General features: G+C 39.2%; 1 protein-coding gene across 3 annotated transcripts in view; it reads right to left on the minus strand.

The window, feature by feature from the left end:
• The window catches only part of plekhg5a (pleckstrin homology domain containing, family G (with RhoGef domain) member 5a), a gene marked incomplete at its 3' end in the record, with an annotated part of 42,894 nt that extends 36,975 nt beyond the window's left edge, over positions 1–5,919 (minus strand). For 2 of the 3 annotated variants that reach the window (XM_081357380.1, XM_081357381.1), the window contains exon 1: positions 2,050–2,300. In XM_081357380.1, coding sequence (XP_081213506.1) covers positions 2,050–2,170 — 121 coding nt within the window. In that variant the 5' untranslated portion in view covers positions 2,171–2,300. Of the gene's footprint in view, positions 1–2,049; positions 2,301–5,295 lie in introns of those variants that run through there. The other variant, XM_081357382.1, reaches the window with a different exon arrangement.
• Positions 5,920–21,509: the final 15,590 nt, after the last annotated feature.

Genomic DNA, 21,509 nt, shown 5'->3' on the forward strand with positions numbered 1-21,509 from the left:
AAAGGGCATTTTAGCATTTATAAATGGTCAAAAAATATATATATATAATGACAGAACTTGGAATGCCCATGCAATGGTTTTAAATGTTTGATATTTTCATATACCATGGTATTTAAAAGGTACACAGTTCCTACTTCATCAAGGCATCTGTGTCTTTTCCAACATCCTGAAAGTAGAACATCACCACACAGTCCAAGCCAAACTCTAGATATTATCCTCAACACATTCCATCTCACGTCACCTCCATCTCTCGATGAAGAATATTCCATTTCTCCTTCTTTAGTCAGAGAGGTATAGGGCACCTCCTAAAAATCCTCTATGTTAGGAATGTGCAGAATGCCAGGAACTGTTTTTCGTGCCCCTCTGTTTGCCCAGTTGTTTGCTGAAGTTCCTAAGGAGCGCACATCTACTGTCTCAAGTGTTAGAGCGGAAATATTTTATATTATACTTGTTTTCTTTTGCCTCCATTGGAGGAACACCAAGCTGATGCCATGGATGCCAGTATATGTTTTGGAAAGCCTGAGAAAGTCAAAACATTACCAGCTGAAGGTCTGGAAGCGGAGTTGTCATTGATTCTTTATTCCTAGCTGATTAATCCTCTTGCGTTTAAGACTTAAATGAGATTAGACAGAACCTGACATTGCAAAATTAGCTCAACTGATGCTGTGAGTTTGGAGAGGCACAACCTGCTTATGTAACCATAGGCAGATGGGCAATGTCTTTGGGAAGTCCGACTTAAGAAATGACAAACTTCACTTCATGCTAAAAATAAAAATAAAAATCACAAGCTTTAAAATAAATCTAAAGATTTAGGTAAACAGAAAAAAAACATTTGCTTGACTGTATGGACAAAGAGGGATAGAGTGAGTGATTAGTCAAAATATTCCCAGAGGCAAAGGTCATTCAAAGTGGGTCATAATAGGGGCATTAGCACACAGATTAAATGGTAAGGATAGTAAGTATGGACAAACTAAAACTCACTCTCCCCCTACACTTTGCTGTCACAGTAGTCTCTTAAACCTTCTGACTACTTAGTGGAAACCAAACATGTGGTTCTCCACAAAAAGACAAAACAAAGGTTTCAAAAAAGAAAGAAGCCATTTTGTTGGATAAGACCTAAGTGTAAAGGCATAGATTTACACACACATGCACGCGCATAGGGTTTTCATGTTTTATGGGGACATTCCATAATGATTTTTATTATGTACAAACTGTATATTCTATCCTCTAAGCCTACACCCTAAACCTACCCATCACAGAAACCTTTCTGCATTTTTACATAAAAAAATAAAAACTCTTAGCATGATTTATTCACTGCTTTACTCAATGGGATTTTGGATATTGCCATCTTTGTGGGGACATCACACAATACAATTGAATAAAACTAACATTATTTATTTAATGTCTTGTCTTGCAAAGCCTGTATGACTCACTTTTTTTCCATGGAACACAAAATGAGTTTATTTATACTGTAGCTGAATGTCCTTTGTTGTTTCTCTTTTCCAATGAACGTATATGGAGACCACAGATTTTCTAGGCCAGATTTGCAGCAAATAACTAAAGTCTCAGCCTATCCCTCACATAAAACTATTATATTTAGGAAGATTTGGAAAATTGTGCATGTGTTGTTTGGACTACTTTTATGATGCATTTAAGATTTTTGTTCATTTCAAAATTTGATAGTCCATGGTCTTCATCCCCATTTATTATTTTGCAAAATATCTTAATTTGTAAAAAAAAATGAAATGAATGAAATGAGGGTAAATGATGTCAACATTTTCATTTTTTGGGTGAACTATAGGCCCTCTGAGAAAAAATTGCAATCTTGTACCAGTCATTCAATGAAAAACGTACTTAAGAAGAAACATAGCATAAGAAATTTGGCATAACACAGAGCCTATCCATCTTCAATTTTATATAATTTCTTCGAAATTACAAACAAAAAACTTTTAAAACACAATTTTGCAATTTACCTTTAAGGTAAAAAATAAATAATGATTCAACCAAACTGTCTCACACCATTCAATGGTGTCAATTAAAATCTCTTACCACAAGACTTCTGGGTAATGTCCATGAGGGAGGTCCAGGTGTACTTCTCCACTCCCAACTTACTCTGTGTACATGGCAGAGTTTCCAGTTCATAAGACCCATGCCGTCGCCAATAGAACATCGTGCCTCACAATCCAAGCACAACCGATAAATCTAACGCCACATCTCACTCGTTAACACGGAGGAGATTGAGATGAAGTTCTTCACTCCTTGAACCAAACATCAGTCTTTAGATGAGTACTTCTCATCATGTTTCCCCAAATTAGAGAATGTACTAAAACTTGAGTGGCTTCTCTTGTGGAGAAAAGTTCTCAGAATACTGGATTTCTCTAAAGTTTCCAGGCAGGGTGCTTTGGACTTTGTGAGCCAGTATGTGAAGGGGGAAAAAGAGGGGGGCTTGACCCACACAGCACGCCAGACAAGCGGTGCATTCATCCACATGTGAAGTGCATGCTGGGATGTGAGGGAGACTTGGACCTGTGACTTTTCAGAATGGCAAGAGATACAAAGCTGCCTTTTGAGATGTCCACCTACTTGTAGCCCACAAACTCCATGCATCTCAAAGTTAAAGTATCATATAGAGCAATGAAGCAGAAATCATAGTTTACAGACTCTCAAGCCAGAGTCAATGATATAGAGCAAGTAATGGAGGACAATAACCTCTCAAAAACAGGTTTAGAAAGTTGAAAATGAGAAAGGGTTAAGATAAAGATTAAAAGAATAGCTGCAAGAGTTGGCGAGTGCCCTCCAGAACCCCCACAGTTTCTAATTTTGCTCTGACAAATTAGAGAGTAGCATGGGAGAGTCTTAGCTGTTGGGATCCAACATTTCCAACCATATGGTAGTGATTTGGAGCAGTGTGACGTGCAGGGGTTAGTTTTAATGACCAGGCTTCCAGTGGCAGTCAAGCCAATATGCCGCAGTCTCAGACTCTGTCAGCTTAATCATTCGCTGGGACATGTACAAACAACAAAGCTCTTTGCATCTTCATCTAGACATTTCTCTCTGCGAGCTAGTGTACGACAATTTCTTTCATAAGTACAGCTTGTTTCATCAGGCTGTTTTTACATTAAATAATTACATTCGAACTTTATTGTTGAGACATCATAGCATTCTTGTTTCTGCTGTACGTTGCTCTGTAGTTGTTGTTTGACTATTCAAATAGCTCGTCTGGTGCACTGTTGTGATCACTCACGATTCTGAGAACATAAAAGACTTTAAATAAAGACTAGGACTGTTAATCGATAATTGAGTAATCATTAATTAATCAGGTTAATCACATATAATCTCACTGATAAAAGCAACCAAATGAAGATAATTCAAGATATTACAATGTAGCAGACGAAAGCATGACTACAAAACATGTCTTTAGAAATACATTGTTCAATTGCATTTAATCGGATACAAATAAATAAAACAGTCTAGAAGTCAGTATGAGTGTCTATTCACATGAGTGTCTATTATTTAACACTAACTTGTTAAATAAATAAAAATATATATCTAATTTATAGTTTTTAAAAATATTAGTCTTTAAAAGACATAATAATAAATATTTGCTACAGACACCCACTGTGCATCTACGATGGTGCATTAGCACCCCTAGCGAGATTGTAATATACAAGTAATATTCATTTGTTTAAATGCTAACGATCATCACACACCACACCCAAATTTTGTCTACAGCATTGCATTTGGCTGGTCATCATGCTATCTTCAGCTCATAATACTCAGCGTGTAAAACATATGTTACCACCAGAATGTTGGCCACACATGAAAGAACACTGTGGTGTGATAGATACAGTCAATTATAATAACTAGGCTAATCCCCTGATCTGTGATTCTCCTGACAATGTTTATCTTTTTTTAAAACACTAGCATTAGGACAGTCATGCATGCACGTGGCGAACTATCTGAAACCAGTAATGGGCTTGGTTTGGAGGCTAGATGGCAAATTAGTCAGCCAAGTGACAGTTCCCAAATAGCCTAGACAGTTCCATGCAACGACTCCTATTCAAAATCAGGTAAACAGGTCTCTGTTTCTGGTATTCTTCATCATAAATTCAAATACTTAGACTATATTTGACATTATTTTAAGAAATACCACTCAATTGCTTCACTGATAAACTGTGAGCTTCATAAAAGCCCCATTTGTTAGTTTGAAGTTTGAATTTAATAACTATGGCCCTGGACCTCACAGACAGAACATAAAGGGTATTTCCTTTGGTTGGCAGAGTCACTTTGTTTCCACTGTCAAACTATTTTTTATAAGGATTTCGAACTATTTATATTGCCGAAAAGAATATAAAAATTAATGATCTTGTGGTCAATCTTGCAGGGGAAAAAAATGAATGTCATGTTGCAACTAAAAAAATTAGTTGCACACCATGTGAGTTCCTTTGGCTAGCAAGGGTTGTTATAAGGGAATGTAAATACATTTGTTTAAGTGGACATAAGACATTTCATGTAAACAACTGAAAGGAAATCTATAGAGAAAAACACAGGAAGGAAATTAATTGTACATTTAAAATGTAATAATATAAATACTGGCCCTCTAATTATAATAGTCAATATCTATGAATTGGAATCACTTCATGTAAAATCAGCTGGTATAACTTTTATCTGGAAAAAATCAACCTAAATGCAATCTACCCTTGCAGCTGTTAAAAATGAGCTGTTGGCTGTATACAGATTAAATCACAGACATTTCCTCATGATAAGCCATTGGAGAAGTAAACCACAGAGCCGTCTGTCTACCTGCCACAACGTAAACTGACTAGTCTAGGGTCACAATGTACAGAAATCACTCAGATATCACACCTGCAGCCTAAGAGAAAACTAGTTACCAACTGTTATTACCCAAGTTAAAATAAAAGAATGCTTATTCCCAAACTTGTGAAAATAGTGCATGTCTAATAACTCATTGTGAAAAATACAAAAACCACATACGCACGATGAATATATCAAATCTCATTGGGCTTACATGGTGCACATGACGAATAGTTTTATGATACGTTCTTGGTGATTTTGAAGCTTGACATCCTCAGACATCATTCATTTTCATTAAATGAAAAGTGACTGGGACATGAAATGACTCCAGATGAACGATCCCTTTAAGACATCCTCAACACTTATCACGTCAGCACGCTGTTTTAGCACTAGTTTTCATCATTTCCACAAATATGCCCAATATACAGGTACACCTCACATTATTGCAGCCGGTAACACATAAGACAAAATGCCACTTACCAAGTAGCAAACGAAGTCCAAGCCAGCTCTTGGGTGGCGAACCGTATCGATGCATTATGTGCTGTTAACCATGTGGGTTAATTCCCAAATCCGACGTATTCATCTGTTGTTCTCAGAGATGAGACATCCGACCATCCGCTGCTAAGTGTCAGCAGAAGAGCAGACATGAGCTCTGACGCGCAGTTGGCAATCCTCCAACAACAAAGTCACTTCAACTAAGTTTGATATTACCGACATCTATATGATATACTACAGCGAATAATGGTGGTTCCCTAGTATACTGTATAGCTGTTACGTTTCTTTAAAATATCTTATCTCTTATCTGTATGCTTTAGTAACGTCCAAAGCGCTTCACCTTCCGTGTGCTGAAGAGACACAAAATGACCTGTTGACTGTGCCGTTCGTTGACGCACGAAGTTTTTGTCTCCTGGACTCAAGGTTTACTGAAACGTATTGAATTGCGTTGTAAGAACATGGCATATCCACTTTCAAAGTCAACATGACATCTTTTTTTTTTTAGCACGCACAGCTTTGTGTCATGTTAAAAAAGCAGACATGTTATTTCATAAAAGCACTGTTGTCTCCTCCGTTTCCTATTGTTACTACCTCCAACTTCATTGTGCCTTATACCTACTTAAAGGGATAGTTCACTTTGAAAATAAATTTTGGTATGTTTTAGCTTACCTCAAGGGCATCCAAGATGTAGGTGTCTTTTTTTCCGCAGTAGTTTCAATTTGGATATTTTTAGGTCAAACCGTTCTTGTCTGTCAGTCATATAATGCAGGTCGATGGTCACTGTATCAAAACACAAGCACAGAGTCCAAATTAAAACAATTCCCCATCGTCCAAATTAAACAATTCCCCATCGCAAGTACACATTGACGGCCTAAGACACGAAACGAGCGGTTTGTGTGAGAAAACGAACAGTATTTATATCGTTTTTACCTCTTGTAACACAGCACACGTCCAAATGATCTGACGGCGCGGGCGGGTATAGATGTATACATAGATGTCGCCTTGGCTACGGTTTCGTTCCAATGAACTGTAGTAGCAAAGGCGACATCTAGTGTATACATCTATACCCGCTCGCGGGCGGGTATAGATATATACACTAGATGTCGCTTGGCTACGGTTTCGTTCCAATGAACTGCGTAGCCAAGGCGACATCTATGTATATACATCTATACCGCCCGCGCCGTCAGATCATTTAGACGTGTGCTGTTTTCAAGAGATAACAACGATATAAATACTGTTCGTTTTCTCACACAAACCGCTCGTTTCGTGTCTTAGGCCGTCAATGTGTACTTGCGATGGGGAATTGTTTAATTTGGACGATGGGGAATTGTTTTAATTTGGACTCTGTGCTTGTGTTTTGATACAGTGACCATCGACCTGCATTATATGACTGACAGACAAGAACGGTTTGACCTAAAAATATCAAAATTGAAACTACTGCGGAAACAAAGACACCTACATCTTGGATGCCCTTGAGGTAAGCTAAAACATATCAAAAATTAATTTCAAAGTGAACTATCCCTTTAACACGCAGCCGTTTCCCTAACCTCCCTTGCCCATCTTCTCTTTCAGCAATCTGACATTTCATTTTACCTTTCAGACCGTTTTTTTCTTTCTTTTTAATGAACAGTCTCAAGTGTGGCTATTTTTAATTTTCCATTTGTACATTCTTAGTATAAGGTTCTTTATTGAGCCTTAAAGGGTTCTGTCAGGTGCTTCATATAACATTTTAGGGTTTTCCATCATGTGATAGATTTAAATAATAAATTTAGTTTTTGTTCATTTTTATTTGTATTAAATTTTATGAATTAAACAGCTCGTGAACATACTTCATCAATCGAAAAAACAGAAATAACCAGTTAAAACAATTGGGCCCTATTTTAACTATTCTAATCGCATGGTCTAAAGTCCACGGCGCAAGTGCACTTAGGGTGTGTCTGAATCTACTTTCGTTTCCACTTGACGACGGGAAAAACGCTGTTGCGCTCTAGTCATGGCGGATTGCTATTTAAAATGGCGGAATTTGCAAGCGGAAAGACTGAACGCTTCTTCAGGGAGGAAATGGATCTGGTCGTGCGCAAGGTTTAAGCGCGCAAGCAGACCATCTACGGGACAAGCCGGATTCCACCATATCTTTATGTATACAATAATAATCTTTTACATTGTAATCCTTTTATTTTTAATATTTGGCATGTTTGTGTGCTGCTGCGTGGTCAATGGCGCATTCTACTTCAGTTGCCTCAAAATAAAAATGTGCCAACAATGCCCCTGAACACACCTTGTTTTCAGGCCAGCACGCCCATTGGTGCACAAATGGGCGCAAATGCATTTGCTATTTAAAGCAACAACATGGAACTTTTCAACCTTCATAATATATTTCCAAGACCCTTGTGATAGTACATCGACTTACAATAGGTTGAATGAGACGTCTGCCAGAGCCTGACGGGGTCTGTATCGCTTTTACTGGCACTATGTAACTTCGGGGTGCGGGTAGTAACCAGCGCTCAAAAAGAACTACAAAATTCGACTGCTTTACGGCATACGTCACTTCGCCCCCCACTTCCTCAAATGTGGCCAACCAGCGCGTTTATTTTCGTGCGTCTGTTTTCGTCATGGCTGAAGCAGCAGCGAAACGTAAGAAGTCCAAGGTTTTGTCGGAGTAGAGTCGGAAGAGGAAAAGGGAGAGTGATAAACTGAAAGGCAGGACGAGGATCAATATGGGTCGAGCGTTTGCTCGCTGGCGTGAGCTAATGGAGGAGGAGTGTTACCAGACCGATGCTGACTTGGCCGTCATGCTGTTGAACTAGTAAGAAACTGTAAATTGCTTGCATACTATCTTTAGTTTTTCTAATCTGTTGTCTGCCTGGCTACGTTACGGAAACTATCTGGTCCTCCATTTATCTTCATGAATCAGCTAGTAGATGAGCGAATTATCAATCTGGTAGCTAGTAAACACTAACATGCGTTAGTTTTAGATGGTTAGGATGCTATCGCTATTATTCTCGTTCAGATTTGAGCATTGTAATCGACATGCAAATCGCAAATGTTTGAGTTAAAATGTTTAGTCTACTAAATATGTATAAATTATAAAAGGAGGAAGATTAATAATATTATCATTGCCCATATGAAAAAAAGCCTACATGCTTCATATACAGTAACCGTAAATCATTTTACGACAGCGGTAATGGACAATTCCGCTTCCAACCTGTAGGGCGACCGCTGAGGAAAAGTTCCATGTTGTTGCTTTAAACAACATGAAATGATAACTGCGTCAGGCTGAAACTAGCTAAAAACACTTACGTCTTTATGCATTTGTTTACATACATCATAATTAGCTGTTAAATATGTTTTCAATTCTCATCATCAACATAGAGTTTCCAAAAAATGGAAGTTGCAATAGTCAATTCTTCCCTATTGTGACGTATCTACAAGTGAGCTTCTTGAACATGAAAAAAAATGTATGGTGCCCAGTAAACACAGAGAAGAGAAGAGAAGAGAAGAGAAGAGAAGAGAAGAGAAGAGAAGAGAAGAGAAGAGAAGAGAAGAGAAGAGAAGAGAAGAGAAGAGAAGAGAAGAGAGAAAAAAAACAAGAATAGTCCATTTTGATTTCATGGTGACTTTAAAATAATGAGGCACTCTCTTGCCAACCTACCCCCATGCCTTTTCATCTCTTTTCAGTACAAGCAAACCTGTTCATGGCTTGCCAAGCTGTCCATATGTGGAGTATTAACCATCTGAAGCTCTCTCTCCCCCTGCCTCCCCTACATTAAACACCTTGTGCATAAACCACACTTACTCTCTTCTGCAAAACAGACAATTCTGCCTTAATCTTCTGAGCTATACTCACCATCACTACTATTTGGGTTCTATATAGCTGTTCCTGACACAGCGCGTCTGGAGAAACAATCTTATTCTGTCACTGTTGTGCAAAAAAATGGTGCTATCCATCACATTTGAGACTTATTTGTCCTTGCTAGTGAATCATGTGTCTGGAATGTGGACATGATGTTTCCAACTGCTGAGTTGAGCAGGATTGGTGCCCTGAGCTGGTGAGCTAAATGGTAGACCTGGATGATCTGGGTTGTTTTGGATCAGATCCCATCAACGTGTAAGATCGCTCTTATCAGGTGTGACAAATCCCTAATCCATTCAGGTTGACAACAACTATGCTTTTATAAACCAGGCCTGTCAGACATTTTGGGGAAGGGTAAATCTGTTGTTATAGTCTAAACTCTTATCCCACACCTGACCATGGTCTATAAAACAGATTAAAAGAGATTACCTCATCTTTGATCAAATGTGCACAAAAATATACACCGGCTGTTCTGTCTGCCAAAGAAAACATGCATATGGTCTCACTACCCTCATACAGAGTAATAAATCAATACATTAATAATGGTTTAAATGATATACTCATCATTATCATCCTCACATACTGTATGCAGTCTATTGAAGATTATGGCTTTTGTGAGCTGAGCATATGTGTCTGCTTAGACTCATGGCTAACTGTCTCTACAGGCTTTTCTTAAGCTGATTAGCAACTCGGCAGATTAGTTCATTAGTTTGGGAAAATAATGAATACATTTAGGCCATTGTGTCAGTGGACTGGGACCAAATTTAGATCTATTTTTCTTCAGACTATAACACATCTATCTGCTATCTTTTTGAAATGAAAACATACATATGTTCCAAAAGTAATAGTAAATATTTACATTGAGATAAACTTTTATAATGAAATTATAAGAAAGAATGATAATTTAATTGAATATTGATACTAATTTTGAATATAAAACAATGTCAGGGGGCAATTGTAACAGTGGGAAAAAAATCATATTAACCCTCAATTCCCCAAATAAGAGTGAACCTCAAAGTAGTAATATAATCTCTTAATACTTAAATTAGTAGTTAATATTACTGAGTAGTTCATGTCAAAAAATTTCTGTGGGGAGTTTTTTCCCCCATCTTCAGGTGAAAAATGTCCCTGAATGTACAGAGATGGTCTGAGAACAGACCTGTCGTTGTTTATGTATAAATGTCCTGAGTGTTTTGTTTGCACTTCCTTACCTGTCAGAGCCGGGCTACTTCTGGCACTTTACATTCCATACTTTAGCCCGAAGACTTCACAAAGTTTGCTGCTTTGACTTCTTGTCAAAGTTTGTATGACAGATGCATTTTCTCTGTGACTATTGTTACATTGTTGGTTTATTCAGCTTGCTTATGCTTAGTTTGCTGCTCTAGATGTAAAAATAATATAGTTTAATAGGCAACATTTCTGTCAGGTTTTTTTTTTCTTCAGAAAGTTATCAGAGGTTAATTTTTTGTCAGAGATAAATTAAGTACTTAAAGTGTGTTAATAATCAAACAAAAATAGTTTTAAAGTTAGCTTAAATCGGAGCAGTTTGTGACTCCAATTTATGCATTTCAAAAGCAACATTATCAAAGCTGCAATAAATCTGCAGCTTTCAGGTACGGTCAGTGCATTGTAAGTTATTTATGTTCATTATTATTGTAATGTTATGTGCTTTTTTGACATGAGGTAGTTTAACACTGTTTCTTGTGATGCTTTTGTTTGCTCCCTGCTGTTTGCCTTCATGTATGGGCTTAGGAATTATTGCATTATTCCAAATAAATAGATTGAGATCCACAAATAAATGTAAAGAGGTTCACAAAAATGTATAAAACTCACAAATAAATAAAATGAGATTTGCAAAATGTGGTGCAAAATTACAAATGTGTTTTATGTCACAAACACAACTCTGCCTGGCATTTATTTGTGAACCACTTTTTGTGCATTTGTAAATCGCTGCACGCATTTGTGAATTGCTTCTTGTGCATTTGTAAATCCCCTCACGCATCTGTGGATTTTGAAACACTTCTAGCGTCGACCTTTACCGTCTATAGAGCTGGTAAGTCCCGCCCCTTCTGCTAACCCCACCGGACCTCTAGGTTGAAAAATCGTCAATGCAAGTGAATGGGAGAAAATAATTATTTTCTGGTCCCGTTTGAATTTTGCCATGAATGTGAACATATGTTGTCTGTGAATTTTTAATATAATTTTTCGTGTAAAGAATGCTACAATTTAGCGGGTAGAAGTTTGATATGGTTAGACTTTGTGTGAGAGCACTTTGTGGACTACAACTCTTCGCTACTTTCGACGCGTTTGAAACGTCAACACCACTCGCACACGGACACTAGCTCACGGATCCCACTAAACATGGCTGTGTCTTTGGTGCACTTCACCGCCTTCTTTCAGGGAGAGGACAAAATCGTTGAGGTTGGCAAAAACCACGGATAAGTCAACTTTATGGGGTGACGTCTCATAGGCGACATGTAGTCTTTCTCGTTATGTCTTTTCCACAACTGCTAGCCGAAGAATCATACCATATACTGTCAAACTCGTAACATGAAAAATTATATAAAAAATTCACAGACAACATATGTTCACATTCATGGCACAATTCAAACGGGACCAGAAAATAATTATTTTCTCCCATTCACTTGCATTGACGGTTTCTCAACCTAGAGGTCCAGTGGGGTTTTACGGGTGGGCGGGACTTACCAGCTCTATGGCGTCGACGTGCAGACAAATCCACAAATAAGTGGACTCCACCCACCGTTTACTCAGCCAATCAGCTAACGGCCACATTGAGCTGACCAATCGTAGCACGTTCTCGCTACAACCAATCACGTTAGGCTTTACAATCAGGCTAGTCTTGCCCATAGACAGTATATAAACTGGACACAGCGACCCCATAGGTTTCAACCAAGCGGGAAGGAAGTCGACCGGAAGTTGAAGTCGGCCGGGTGCCGCCATCTTGAGCGGAACTTCACTTGCGTTAGCAATCCCATTGACTTCCATTCATTTTGGCGTCACTTTGACAGCGAATAACTTTACATCTGAGGCGTTTGAAGACTCCATTTGTCCATTTTTTATTTCTAAAGAAACACGACAATGTATAAAATGCTCCATTACCTTGTAGCTTATGTTATGGCCCCGTAGAAGCAGTTTTTGTAAAAGTATGCTAACGATTGCGTCATAACCAAGCGACTCTTTGTCGCACATTAGAGAGATTACCGTATGGACAGGAGGAGAAGCTCGCTGGCAATCGGGGGGACGTAGAGGCAAAATGACAATATAATTAATCAGAATACCTAGCAAAAGTTGATCCTGCTCCATGCTCATGGACAATTCCTACTCACACTCTCCGTCTCTGCAAGATTCGGAAGGGAATGATTCAGATTTCTCTTGGCACAGCTACTAGAAGACAGACGGGTTGCTCACGTGGTCCGTGTAACGCTTTGCTCGGTTTGAGTCTGCGCGTCAGGAAAGGAAGTGCTAAGTAATCGCTAAAAATGGGCTTCACTTGTCTCAATTGAGTTCCAATGGGATCGCTGTGTCCATTTCTTTTACTGTCTATGGTTTCAACGGAGAGAAGTTGAAGCACATTAGAAGCAGTCATTTCCTGATTGCCAGGCGAACTGCGCAGACTCAAACTGAGCTTGACGACGGGGATGTGACGTGAGCAGCCTGCCTGACAGTTGTAAGTTTTCTAGTAGCTGTGCCAGACGAAATCGGAACCATTCCCTTCCGAATCTTGCAGAGACGGAGAGTGTGAGAAGGATCTGTCCATGAGCTAGGAGCAGGAGCAACGTCATGACTCTCTATGGCCTTCTCCCTTGACTTTATCGGACTTTATGCCTCCGCGTCCCCCAAATTGCTCGCGAGCTTCTCTTCCTGTCTCTACGGTAATTTCCAGAGAGTCGCGTGGTTTTGACGCAATCGTTAGCCTACTTTTACAAAAACTGCTTCTACGGGGCCATAACGTAAGATACAAGGTAATGGAGCCTTTTATACATTGTCATGTTTCTTTAGAAATAAATAATGGACAAATGGAGTCTTTAAACGCCTCAGATGTAAAGTTATTCGCTGTCAAAGTGACGCCAAAATGAATGGGAGTCAATGGGATGCTAACAGCAGGTGAAGGCTTGTTAGCCAATGGCGGCTCCCGGGGGTACCTTCAAACTAATATGGAACGCTTACCCACTGGTCTTGCCAGAGAATGTCTAATAGGAAGAGAATTGGCACTCTCTGGTTACTTCCGGTTTCTGGACTGGCTGCAGTAACACGTCTCTTTCCATGCGGGGGTGCTCGCAGGCGAGTGCAGAATGAATGGAGGTCTATGGCGCTATACCCCTCAAAATCCACTTTTCTCAGGATATAATTTTTTTCTAGTAATTTGAATGTTGTATTCGAAAGGAGATGCGAAGAAATTACACATTGCTGGGTGTTAGATTTTTTAGAGTCACTTATTTGCTTTAAAAAGTCTTTCAAAGTGTCAATGACGTCATACACATCGTACGACCAGAGATACTGCTTTACAGCAATCCTTCAGTCACTTTGGTGCTTTCACGCTCTGCACTTTCTTTTCTCTCGACTCTCGAGGCATCGACAACATAGCTGACACAGGTAAACACACGTGTTAGACAAGTTTTTGTTTTGTTTGTTTCTGGTCCCGCTTCGGATGCCACGATGCCATCACGTAATCAGTCCTTCACTGACCAATCAGAGTTCATTAAAAGAAAGCTAGCGTGTTATGGGCAACAACAACTCAACCTGTAAGAAATCGAAAGGACACAAGTACTCGTTCATTCAACTTTCAACCTATAACCCATGTTGAACTTGCAAAACCTACAATAAAATCTGAGATTTCTCAACAGCAATCGGGTGAAAGAGATACATTTAGCCGTCTAGCCCCATAGACTCCCATTCAGTCTGCACTCGCCCGCGATCACCTCCAGTGGAATTCTAATGGAACTGCAACCAAGATCGATACAATGGGGCTAATAGGAATTGCCAAGGCTCTCCGTAGATGGGCTCTGGTCTTGCCCTCTACTTTGCTTGTTGCGGCGTTGCCTCGTTCATCTGCATTGGCTCAAATAGAAAGTGGCAAGGCAAAGGTCCATACAATTGCTTCAGTAAAATATGTTTAAAATTAGGATTTCTTTAGACCATTAGACTGTGTTTCAAGCCAAAACACATTTTTATGAGCCTTTGAAAATGCTTTGAATGTGGTTTGAAGGAGGCGTGGCTTTGGAGACGCTCTGAAGGGAAGGTGGGATCTTATGCGATGCCTACCCTATACAGTCAATATGAAGCAGAAGTTGCAATCGTCTTTTCTTCCCTGTTGTGTCGTTAAATGGCGGGAATTTATTGGATTGTTTGTTGTTATTTGCTAATTGCTGCAATCTCATGTGAGTGACAGTTTGCTGGAGGGGAAAGGTTATTTTCCCGCCCTCGTGTGGGTGCACGTCAACATCAGGGAAGAACAGATTTGCAAGATGTAAAGGAAGGGTTTTCTTGATTAAAGATCATGATTAAAGATCATGAGAGCACGTGAATTTTTAAAAAAGCTTATGTGCACAGATAAATAATTTATAATAAATACTGTGCATTAGGCCTACATAAAAATAAGAGTTGTTAATTTTGATTTCATGGTGACTAAAAAACTTCAGAAATGTAGTGTGTCCCTAAAGTCCCCCCGTCACAATTGCAGCCGGTCTCCCCTACTGTATTCATCTCAACTGTTCATTTATCTTGAAGGTTAAATTTGGAACTGTCAGCAGCATACAGCCAAAGTCTGCAGTCAGAGAGAGTGAAGAGAAAAAGAGAAAGTCTGCCTGAGGTCTTGATCTGGTTTTTAATCAGTTCCTTTCCACCACTCCCCTGTCTTGCCCTTGCTTCAGTTTATTTCTTTAGTTTCCCATGCCTCATGTCTACAGTGAGTTTTATCCTTTCACTACTCTGTTTCCTCCATATCCACCTCTGACCACCCCATGAATAAGATATGACTATGCAAGATGTGGACACTATTGCATAGTTATTGCAAAATCTATTCTGCAAAATACACAAAATATGAGTGCATGCTTATTGGGCTAAAATACTAAAAGCATAAAACTACTCAAAATTTGTAATAATGAGATACACACGGCAAAGCTTTTTGAATGTGTATAGCTTATTGAATGACAATTCTGTGGAGTTCTTTGGATACGGATTCCATGAAGCCCTGGTTATGACTGAAGCAAAAACTTGTTTTGGTTTCCCATGTACTTTTATCGCTCTGTCTGGTTTTGGTACTTATGCATTTACTTCCCCCTGGTGGTAAAACCTAGTAAATACAGGACTTTGACAGACTAAAAGTGATTCTGCTATCACATGAAATCAAGAGACTGAAATTCTGAGTCACTTCAGTCTTTACGCTTTGTCTCTGCTGCTTTTCCTGGTGACAGGAGTGGTTAACACTTGGATGTGAGAGTGAGTGTGCTGCTAGATATTCCTCTGGGCTCGCGCTGTCAGATTTCATTCCCTCAGGCACAAATATACTGAGTTCAGTGTATCCAGCCTGCAGGCTATCATCAACAAAGAAAGCACAGTGGATTTGAAGTTAGCCAGTTGCAGCTGCATTGCAGGTTCATATTTATATGGAGGGCGTTGCTTTAGGACCGTCAAAACCTAAAATCACCATTATTAGGGGGACCAGCCAACAGTTCTCACAAGAAAAAACAGCTTTATGAACAGTTTTAATGAAAATAAATGGGAAAAGTTTGCATGACAGTTCGGGTTTTATAGTTAGGGATCATGTGACCATGTAATACGCATGCGCATGACGTCATCGTTTTCACAAATTCAATTTTTATGTTACATGGAGACGGTAAAGGTATCGTTTTAAAAACCTTGCACTTTGAAACTTATTTTCAGGCCCCCAAAACGCTGTTGTCGTGTAAATGAACGGCAAAAGTGCATAAAAAGTTTTCTGTTTTCAGTTTGAAAACATACCCTAAGGGCCCTATCATACACCCGGCACAATGCGGCACCAGGCGCAACACAAGTGTTTCTTGCTAGTTCAAACGAGGTGTGATCAGGCGCATTGTTGGTGCGTTGCTATTTTGAGGCAACTGAACACCCATTACTCATTAAGAGAATAGGGCAACACTTTTAGACCATGTGCCGGTCACACCAACCATTTTCCCTGTCGTCAAATTAGCAAAAGTGGATTTGGACACGCCCTAAGTGCACTTGCACCATGTGCTTTAGACCATGCTCTTAGATCGTTAAAATAGGGCCCTACGTGTTTAATGTCACTTTTGATCAATTTCGTCCTTGAATAAAAGTATTAATTTCTTTTTAAAAAATCTAACTGACCCCAAATTTTTTGAACAGTAGTATAAATATAATTGTCGTATAAAACAGTAGAAACTAACCACCAGAAAAGTAAAACGAATGAGTTTGTGTAAAGTAAAAAGTATGATGGTTGGGCGTCTCAGATGGTTTTCAATGGCATCTCATTTTTAAAAATGCATCGTCAATGGTAGATATATATCAATCGATATTGGATATTGAATTGTGCATGCTCATTTGTGTTGGTTACTGAACTAAAAGTATTGTTTATCTGTAATTAAACTATACAGCAGCAACATACTGTACATATTTTGCTGTGACAAGCAGCTTAATGTTGAAGCAAAAGATCTCAGATCACTTAGTGAGTATTAATAGCCTCCCACTTATTTGAAATTGTTATGTGAATTCCATGTGCTGTTTTCTAGTTAATACTGCACATATAAAGCATACATGTGCTACCCACCCACACTCACACAAACGGTACACACAGTTACTCCTCGCTTTAAGGTTTGAAAAGCTGCTGTACGTTAATTTTAGCATAACACTCTGTCCACTCTCCATATGTTATATCACTTCACAGCAATAAACCTTATCTTGATAATTTCTCGAGCCATTATAAACTATTTTAAGCTTCATCCGTGACCTCTTTCTACATACCACCCTTTCTAATTAACATTTAAAATAACCTCTAAGCAAGATGGCTACATTTTCCCCACGTGCTTCCTGATCAGGTTCGACATTGTATAGAGATAAAGCCTAGACAGAGCGCACCACAGACACAAATCAATTTCCAATCCTCCCACACTGAAAACACTTTATAGATTACCACACTGGCACAGGTCTTTCTTAGGCTGACCCTCGCTCATTACAAAGCTAACTATTGGATTTTGCCTCATTAAGACAGGGCCACATGCCAGAGTGCCCCCACCTGAGGTCAGCAGCTTCTTATCTCTCCTTAGACAGTTAGAGGAACTAAAATAACAATGGTGAACTCCCTCACAGTTACAGTAGCCCTGCTGAAACCTCCTACATTGAAACTCTATGTATTTTTAGTCGCACTGTATAGTATATGCTGCTGAGAAGCTAAATGACCCTTCTGGAATGATCTAGAAACAAGCATTCCACTCACGTCCTCACGCAGAAATCTCAAAGTGAATAAATGGATGATGGTCTCTAAAGATCTTCTAAGGTGCCTACAGGAGCTCCATCACTCACAGTTCTCATTTCGGTACCCCCTGCAGACTGATTGCATTACAGCAGAGCTCTCATCCATCGCAATAAGAGGGAATAATGAATGCCGGATTCCATAGCGCGGGTGTTATGACATATCCGTGAGGGCTTTTTTTTATTTTTCTTTGTTCAGGGTTAAGTTCATGTTCTAAAAGAAAGTAAACATTAAAAAGAGGTATTGATCTAGATTTTCTGTCTGATACAAGGGTCTCAAATGTTCATGACTAACTAGCTTTAGTAATCTAACTAACTTCATGGAAACAAGCTCCAAATAAATTGATTTAAAGGTGAAGTGTGTCATTTTTGTAGCCTGACTACGTCAGACTTCGTACTTCCGCTCAATTTCATTTCGCTTCTGTACTCAGTCTGAGACAGCGTAATAGCTTTCCGTTTTCCTCCGGCCTGAAAACAGCCGGCCAATCAACGAACAGAGGGCGGGCTGAGAGCCGTGACGTAAATGCTGATTGTACCGTGGATGCGTAGATTTACTTCACATAATCTGCAAAAGTCGTTCACAGCCATGTTCACTCCGGTATTTCCCTCGATGGTTTTGTTTTCGCATCATACATGTGTTTACAGTGGAAGTTAGATGCGGCTGAGCATGCGCAACACACACAACCAAACGTTATGTGATTGGCTTACGGGTAACCAATGATTCCCCCCCCCCCCCCTGAGAAAGAAAACGCTTTTCAATTATGCCATGCCAGACTCTGTCTACGAAGCAAAGCGAAGTAGCAGAGTTTGGTATTACCAGGCTATCATTTTTGTGCTCTAGGGTTACCAAAATTAAATTTTCAATTACATATCTGTAATTGTTCAAAAACAATCAATTTACCCTAAAACTCAAACTACTAATTTCAGCTGAATCAATGGTTTACTAATACTCTGTAAATGAATCAGGGATATGAGAAAGTATAACTTTACTAAACATTTTTAGATTAATTTACAATAAAAATATTACATACAGAATCTGGGAACATGAGACTGATCTATGAACTCACAAAATCAATGTATACAATTTTAAGAGTCTGTGTCCAAAACAAAAATTGACAGCTTTGAAGTGGGCTTGTCTTCTGTCATTACATTTGTTCCCTTATAATTGTGGATTTATGTTGTAACTCATGGCTGATTTAACATTTGAACACAATTTTCAGGTCTTTGCGTTAATACAAAACATTGTGAATTCTCTTAGAGTGCCATAAGAATGTATTTAAATCTGTCTAGGTGATTGGCATACTAATCGGATTATAACCTCACTCGCTGACTTTAACAAAGACTTAAGAGTGATGGTCCGGACAGATGAAACAGCCGCGAAATCCTCCATTGAAGTGATCCTCCTTGCCTCACCCTATCCTTTAATCTTCCTCTCTGTATCTCTGTTTGGTGTGTCACGGTTGTGCAGGTCAGGACATAGACTGATAGCTAATGAGACCTTTCTGCATTAGTTGTTTTCTCATCTGGAAACAAGAAACCCAGGCCTGTAGATCACAGCTTAACTCTAGCATCCACTGACATCCATCTTATATTACAGTCTTGGAAGGCCTGAAGGCAGCGGCCATTCGTGACACAACACCGTAGCATTCATCCCTATGTGCATCATTTTTCTTCATTAATAAGCAGCATTGCAGATGGCGGAGCATGAAAATGGGATTTGTGTGAATACACAATGAGAGATTCAGAAACATCTTCATATCTGACAGTAAATAATTATGGAAATCTACACGATCATGTACTTTGGAGTTATATAACCTCTGTATTTTATGCGGAGTTATAATAACTGCATTTTTGCACAAATCCAAGCACATGCAGAGAGATATTGATCACAAAAATGGTGACACATTGACTCCAGGGAGACTAATGCAAAATAAACATTTCCATTATAGTCACTTATTAATGTTAATGTTGTTTTTTGGAAGGGAAAAAAGGCCGAAGAATCTCTTCAGGAGAACAACATATATGAAATGTACAAAATATGTTGAAAATGTATCTTCAACTGAATAGCTTCCATTGAAAATTACCCTCAAAAGTAACTGAAGATTTTTTTTACAATAGTATAATGTCCAAAAGACGACTATATATAGGGTGACCACAATCAACCAAACCAAATGTGGGATGATTACTAAGTTTGTGTTTTATGTTACCAACACTAAAATATAACCTGAAAACTTAATAAATATAATAAATATATAATATAATAAATAAATATAATATAACTCTAACTTAATAAAAACATTTGTATTCTGATGTTCAGTTGATAAAAATACTTTGTTCTTGCCAAATATTTAAAATAAAATACAATGTAAAATATTATTATTGTGTACATAAATACATGGTGGAATCCGGCTTGTCCCGTAGATGGTCTGCTTGCGCACTTTTACCTCGCGCATGAGCAGTTCCGTTTGCGCTCTGGAGACACGGGGCCCTATCTTGCACCCAGCGCAATTGGCTTTGTACACCGACGCATGTATCATTCCTATTTTGCACCCGCGCACAGCAGACTTTTCCCTCCACAGACGCACGTCTGTAAATTAGGAAATGAATTTGCGCTCCCGGGGGCGGTTCAGCGCAAAGAGAAGGCGTGTTCCGGCGCAAACGTTCCCTGGTGCTATTTTTCAGGTTAAGAAAACAATTCCGCCACTGACCAGGAAAAACCTAGTCTAAAGTCAGTGGTGCGTTGCGCATGTTATTCATGCTATTTTAAGGGCGCATGCTTGGCCATAATCAATGTAGGGTGTGCACAACGCGCATACACTTTGCTTATCTCATCTACACACAGACACAGCAGTTCTCATTTTTAGAAATCCATACATTATTACAAGGAACAATATTAACACACGAGGGAAATCATTGTTGTGTCCATGAAGATGTGAAAAAATAGGCATAAATCTAGCTTACACATTTACCCAAATTATTATACGCCTGTTTAACCGAAGTTAATTTGGGTGGGTTTCTCCCATCCCCATACAATGTCACTTCTCTGTCTTTTACGGCCCTGATGAGAACGTCGGTCTCCTCGGCTGTGAACCGCTCCTGGCGTGCGCCTGGCAAATCCGCCTTTATAATTACAATCCGCCATGGAAAAAGCTCGCCTGCTCTTAAAGGGAATGTGAGATGTCACTCTGATTGGTTTATTTCACATTACGCCCAAACCACACCTATGAATAATGAAGCTACTTCAGACAAACCCATTTTAGATTTGCGTCGGGCGCAAGAGTCATTTATCCTGCCGGTATAATAGCAACAGCGCCCAAGACCCGCCCACAAAGTTACTTGCGTTTCGCGCTTGATACTTGCGTTTCAGTTCGTTAAAATAGGGCCCACGTTCCATCTTTCCACTATCAAATTCCATCATGTAAATAGCGAATCTGCCATGTCGCAAGCGCAACTGGCATTTAAAGGGAATGGGAGATGGGACTGATTGGTTTAACGCACGTAAATCCCAAAACACACCCATTACTCATTAAGGGAATAGGGACAACCCTTTTAGACCATGCGCCTGGCGCGCCGACCATTTTTCCCGTTTTAAACTAGCAAAAGTGGATTCGGATACGCCCTAAGTGAACTTGCGCCGTGCGCTTTAGACCATGCTCTCAGATCCTTAAAACAGGGCCCAACATGTCTTTATTTTACATGTCATTTAACGACTGGACCAGATCGAATCAGATTGGTAAGGTTTTATTTCATTGGGGACATATTATAATGACTTATACTGTATTTTTACACGTCGCCCTATGGGTGTGAGAACACTATGTAAACATAAAACCATGTCTGCATTTGTGATCGTAGAAATGAC

The sequence above is a fragment of the Scardinius erythrophthalmus genome (assembly GCF_964197995.2).
Source record: "Scardinius erythrophthalmus genome assembly, chromosome: 25".
NCBI classification, from domain to species: domain Eukaryota; kingdom Metazoa; phylum Chordata; class Actinopteri; order Cypriniformes; family Leuciscidae; genus Scardinius; species Scardinius erythrophthalmus.